Source organism: Saccostrea cucullata, unplaced genomic scaffold (assembly GCF_032062105.1).
Source record: "Saccostrea cucullata isolate Sc308-1 unplaced genomic scaffold, CSIRO_AGI_Scuc_v1 ctg2186, whole genome shotgun sequence".
NCBI classification, from domain to species: Eukaryota; Metazoa; Mollusca; class Bivalvia; order Ostreida; family Ostreidae; genus Saccostrea; species Saccostrea cuccullata.
In genome coordinates, this window is record NW_026933950.1 from 72940 (window position 1) to 78759 (window position 5820).

At 29.7% G+C, this 5820-nt stretch overlaps 1 protein-coding gene across 1 annotated transcript; it reads right to left on the reverse strand.

Moving 5' to 3' along the window:
- Positions 1-1214: 1214 nt before the first annotated feature.
- LOC134239683 (ficolin-1-like) lies at positions 1215-5525 on the reverse strand. The gene is made up of 6 exons (XM_062721846.1): positions 5441-5525; positions 5147-5293; positions 4155-4294; positions 3949-4045; positions 1715-1879; positions 1215-1462 (listed from the first exon to the last, which is right to left on the reverse strand). Exons 1-6 carry the CDS (start codon positions 5523-5525, stop codon positions 1215-1217), a joined length of 882 nt encoding a protein of 293 aa, XP_062577830.1.
- Positions 5526-5820: the final 295 nt, after the last annotated feature.

Genomic DNA, 5820 nt, shown 5'->3' on the forward strand with positions numbered 1-5820 from the left:
TATAATGGAAAAATCCGCCGTCAATTCAGTGTGAAAATAATGGGCTTACAATTAATATGAGAAACATCAATTATCAGTTGACTCAATGATAAATTGTATTTTCTGACAAAGTTTTTGTATCGACCATATGCTTTTTTCTGTGTTTCATCAACTTCTTTGTCAATAATTTATTCCGTTTTAGAAATTGTACATACACAGAGCATGTCCAAGATTGTGTATTGAATCAACTCGGAATGCATGTGACGAAGTTATATTGCTGCATGATTAAGGGAAGTTGACGATTGAAAGGTTTACCCTATTATAGTCGGTTGTTTTTCCCAAAACGAGATTTTTAATTTTAATACCACCTACCTTCCTCCATCCTTTACAATTTTGCTAGTGGGAAATGTTTGCAATTGAAAAACATAAAGATTGTTTTGAAAACATAAACCATATAGAATCAATGCCCTTATTTTTCTCTGCGATTCAGAACTTATTTGAAGTAGTTTTTATTTTACTCTAACACTTCTTAACATTCAATTGGCTCTTCTTTTTGTTCGCCATTTTCTTGTTAAATAAACTTTGTAACAATTAAAGATAACAATAACCGGAATAAGAATTAAGTTGCAATTCTACATATCTAAATTGAAATTATTCATATTAATTTTATCTTATCCCAGCTTTTAATGAATATTAATTACTGTAAATAATAATACGTTACACATGTTTTTGTTTCACTCCTTGACATGTATCATGAAAATAATGAAATATTCAGTCCTCAATTGCTCTGCTCCTATTTTGTATTGTTTAGTGGCCTTTTGAGCTTGAATTCTGTTCGTTATCTCTTTATATTTTATAATAAAATGAATCACCAGTCAAATACGGATGAAATTTTAATAGTGATCTGACCCTCGCGACTTATTAAATCCCTTGATCAATCTTTCAAACATTTTAAAGTCTCTTGAACATTGAGAGATCGAGAGTTTCCTGTATAAGTTAGGAACTTTGAAATGGATTCCTTACAATTTTAGCTATCATAAAGTGTAAGAATGATCAAAATATTTCCAATCAAAGATATTCTTTAAGTTTACAAAATTTACAAATTTTGATGTAATGTCGAGTCGTATGGACCGTTTTTGACTTCTTTAAAATGGTGCATGAAAACTGGAATAAAAAAAATCAAATGAAAGAATGAAATGCTTTCTGTTTATTCTTTATTTCATTCAATAAAGCATCTATTTTGATGGTCTCGTCATCATCGCTGTTCTTTTTAGTGCTTCTCCACTAATCCAGTTATTCCAAGTGATGCATTCAGTTTTTCTTAATGGAGCCTTAACATAGTGGCCATTCAGGTTTGTCATAGCACAATCTTTAAACCACCACCCACTTTCCAATGGTACTGCACAGTTGTAGCCCTTTTTAGTGTCATTGTCTTGATCCTTTGTGGTAAATTTCATTCTATTGTGGAAATAAAGGCTGTCTCCTGAAAATAAAGTTAATGTGATAATACAAAAAAAAAAAAATCAAAAAAGCATCTTAATGATCTGTATTTTTGATTTGATTATTTAAATCTGGATCAGTATATTCAAAATATTTTCCAAAAGTAAAGATATATAGAACAAAAAAATGAATTTCTATAGAAAAACGTCTTATTTTACTAAATAGCAAGAAAAAAAAAACAACAAGAGAGAGAGAGAGAGAGAGAGAGAGAGAGAGAGAGAGAGAAGAAAATTACTTATCGAGCCACTGTATCCGGACAGACTTAGCTTGTATTTACTTCTTTCGTCTCCGACAGCAAAACTAGAATACTTAGCGAACCCTTTCTGACCATTAAATCTTTGGAGATCCACACGGAGTTCATGTTTTCCTTTCTTTGTGAGTAAGTGTAAAGCATCGTTTCCTGCGGAATAGTTATATATACATGTAAATATTAACAATTAAACTTCAACGTTCTCTTTTTGGCCACGTAGAGATCCTCATCGATTTTTTGAGGGGTCATAAAGGTTGTCATGATTAAATGAGAATATCTTATGATATGTACAAGGAAGGTTAGGATATATTTTGTTCAGTATGTATGCAAAAGATTTCAGCAAAGTCTTTTGCTGTCAAAGAATTAATCGTTTCACTTTGGTCCAGTGTGAATTTTTTCTCTTGGTAAATTTTAAGTATAAATTTTACACATTCTTCTGTAACTTGTTCCCTGAATTCTTTTAATTTATATTTTTTTTTCAAAAAACTTGTGGGTTGAGTATATTTGGTTTTTTTTGTTGTTTTTTTTTTTGTTAAACCATTTTGAAACTTTTTTTTGATTTCCACACCTTAATTTGTAAAATTTACATTCAATCTGTAAAATTGCATTCTATTCTTTATTTATTGTGTAATACGTAAGATCGGTGAAGGTAAGTACAGACTGAGATGCTACATGTACACGTAATAAGTAGCTGCATACAACTTTATATACAATGCATATCTTATTAATAAAGATATATTTTTTATCATTCACATCAACATTTTAACATGAATATTGACGAGAATCCAAAGCTACTTTATATCCAAAATACTATTGTAATAGGAAAACGTGAAATGAATTTTCTAATTTCTCTTTTCTGAAATGCCACTGAAATAAATCTGCCATTCAGTCGACTTAATGGTAACTGAAAGATCACGGAATAGTCACTGAAAAGGATCTTTTTACTGACCTTTCAGTGACCATTCAGTGGGCATTCAGTTACCATTCCGTCGACAAAATGGTGTAATTTCATCCTGTGCTACTTTTAATGTAGCATACTTATACCTGCATATTTCTCTAATTAAAAAAAAAGAGTGACGAAAACTAAAATAAATATGATAGCTATGTTTGTCTTCCTATCTTAAGTTCAGATTGATACTGCTCATGGGTCTATAAACTTAATATAAAAAGAAAAACTTTAAAAAACTCATTGTTATGAATTAAATTATAGTAATAAATGTAATCGCTTGATATTGCACATTACAGTGTCAATTTTAAAGACTAATAGTCAAGATATAGAAGTTTAAGTAGAAAATATGTAGATAAGATATAAATATACAGATTAGATTGTAAATATTTATTAACTAACGTTCACTGCATGAAGAGTAAATTTTACAGATTGAAGTATAAATTTTACACATTCTTCTGTAACTTGTTCCCTGAATTCTTTTAATTTATATTTAAATATTGTGAATCAGTCAAAAAACTTGTGGGTCAAAACGCTCACCTGAGTATATTTGGTCCATCGGTTCTTCGGTTTTTTTGTTGTTGATATAATCTTATGTCATATGTTAAACTTAGAAAACATATGTGGCCAATGATAATCTCGAATTTACACTACCTGAGAAAGATTACTCTTGCATGTGCTGCTATTGTCAAGAAGTTTTGCAATATTCTACTTGCACATTATGATATAAAACTTGTTTTTGTGGTGCAATCTTATCACCGCATTTATGCTACCTGAAGGTGTTACCATATAAATATGATTAGTCAAGGACATGCTGATCTTTAAAAAAAGAATTTTAAAGAATTTTACTGTATGTTCCAATGTAAAACTTTATTTACATACCCGCTATTCCCAGGGGTCATGAACTACGCTAACGTAAATTTACTCTTTGTCGGAAAGCTTGCATAAAAGTTTCATCTTTGGACCAAAGGTTCTTAATGAATCCGCAAAATATATTAAATATATCACTACTACTTAGAATTTCTTTTATTTGATTAAATTTGAAGTTTATGTGCCTAGAGATGTTTTGTACTTTGTACCAAGTTTAATTGGCATTTGCTCAGTGGTTCTTTAGAAACATATAATATGTGAAAAGCTTACGACGACAGCAACAACGACAGAAAACGGAAAAAAAAATTGATAGAAAAAACTCATTCGACTCAGGTGAGCTCAAAATCCTTTCCTATATTTGTTAGCAGCTTTAATAAGCTAAAGCTTTGAATAAATATCTTACCCATCCAAAAGTTTTTTACTGGATCTCCAAAGCCAGCTTTGTATTCATTCCAAGTCCTATAGAAATTTGTAGTTCCGTCCACTCTTTTTTGAAATATCTTTTAACAAAACCGATAGAAATAAACATGTAGTTAAAAGTTTCCCCATTTGATTAAATGAAGCAAATCATTAATTGAAAGAAGAGTAAATGAATTTTTAACTCCCTACCGTCCATCCCCCTCCTTCTGTTGTCATATCACAATACACTTTTTTCTTTTGTTTTCCATCTGGATAAATTGTATACACACCGTCTTTTCCTTTCTGACTAGGATTTTTCTTCAGTATTGCTGCACACTCTTTGTACTTGCCTTCATGAAATAAAAACAGTTTGAATTAATTCGTGAAATTATAAAGTGAATATCTTAAGTGTTTAAAAATACAGTAAAAATAGATTGAATAATATAAAAACATAAAAATATGTAAGAATTAAACTTACTTCAAGACAAGCCCTTTCGCTAATACTTCCTTTAAGGACAGATGATACGAACATTTTTTTTTTCTTTGGGGGAGACTTTAATATCATGTCACAGGTTTAGAAAAGTGGATAATTTTTTTTACTTTTCCCCCTAAGAACTGGAAAATGAAATAGACTTGGAAATATTAGTAATATTTCAAATAAGATAACAAATAGAGACAAATCAAACTCAGTAACTCTTTACAGGTGCACATAAACTTCAGAAAATGTTATCTTGGTGCTAAAAAAAGTAATAAAAAGCTGAAAAAAAATACCAAGTAAGGTGAATTTCATGAGAAAAAACAAAATAAAAAAAAATCAGCATTATCACATGGACTGATTGTTTTACCATTTCGCTTTTCCTAATAAAATTCACATGGCTTGGTATATATTTCGAAAATGTATATTACACTTTTGGCACCAAGCTAACATACTCTTAAATGTGTTTTATATGTAAACCTTTACATAGTTTGTTTGTCCATATTTGCAATTTTCATTGAAATATTACAGATATTTCCAAGTCTATTTCATTTTCTAGATCTTATGTTAAAATATTCTAAGAATTATCCTCCTTTCTAAACTTGTGATCTGATATTAAGTTTCCTCCAAAGAAAAAAAAATGTTTGTATTATCCATCCTTAATTAAAACTTTTGTTAAAGTTTTCTCTTGTCACGTGAAATTATTTCATTATTAAAAATGAGGTACCATCTTTGATTTTGCTCTGAAGTGATTTTGTCACATTATATGTAGAGACAACATCCACTTTAAAGGCAACAGGATACACAGTCTTAAGTCGTGATTTAATCAATTTCCAAGACCAGATCGAACTCTGTAAATGCTCATGAAGTGTATCTAAAATATTTGCATAGAATAGTATCAATCCACACGAAAATGCGTAACTACTTATTTAAGTAAGGAAGGAAAAATAGTTCAGAATGAAAACTTGTTTCATAATAGTATGAAGTCAATTACCAGATATAAATATTGTATATAACATACCTTTGATAGACTGTTCGACTTTATCCCCATTGGAACTAAATGAGAGAAGTACAACATACCAATTGATCAGGATTACTGATTTCATATTGTTTTTACTCGGTGAGATAGAAATTGCAATTTTATATATAATAATTTTGCAATACTATACCTCCATTATTTCGAAATATAATACCCTTTTCGTGCAGGAAAAGTATTCTTTCTCCGCAATCATTAAGCAACATATTCTCAATTGTATGAATAAAATTACGTTTCTCTTAGTTGTATTTCATTATACAAAGAAATATTAAGAAGAAATAATTTTACTATAACGCTCAGCTGAGTCACCTGCTGTTCGAAAGATTTTTTAGTATTGCTTAATTGTGTAAACCAGTTAAATATGA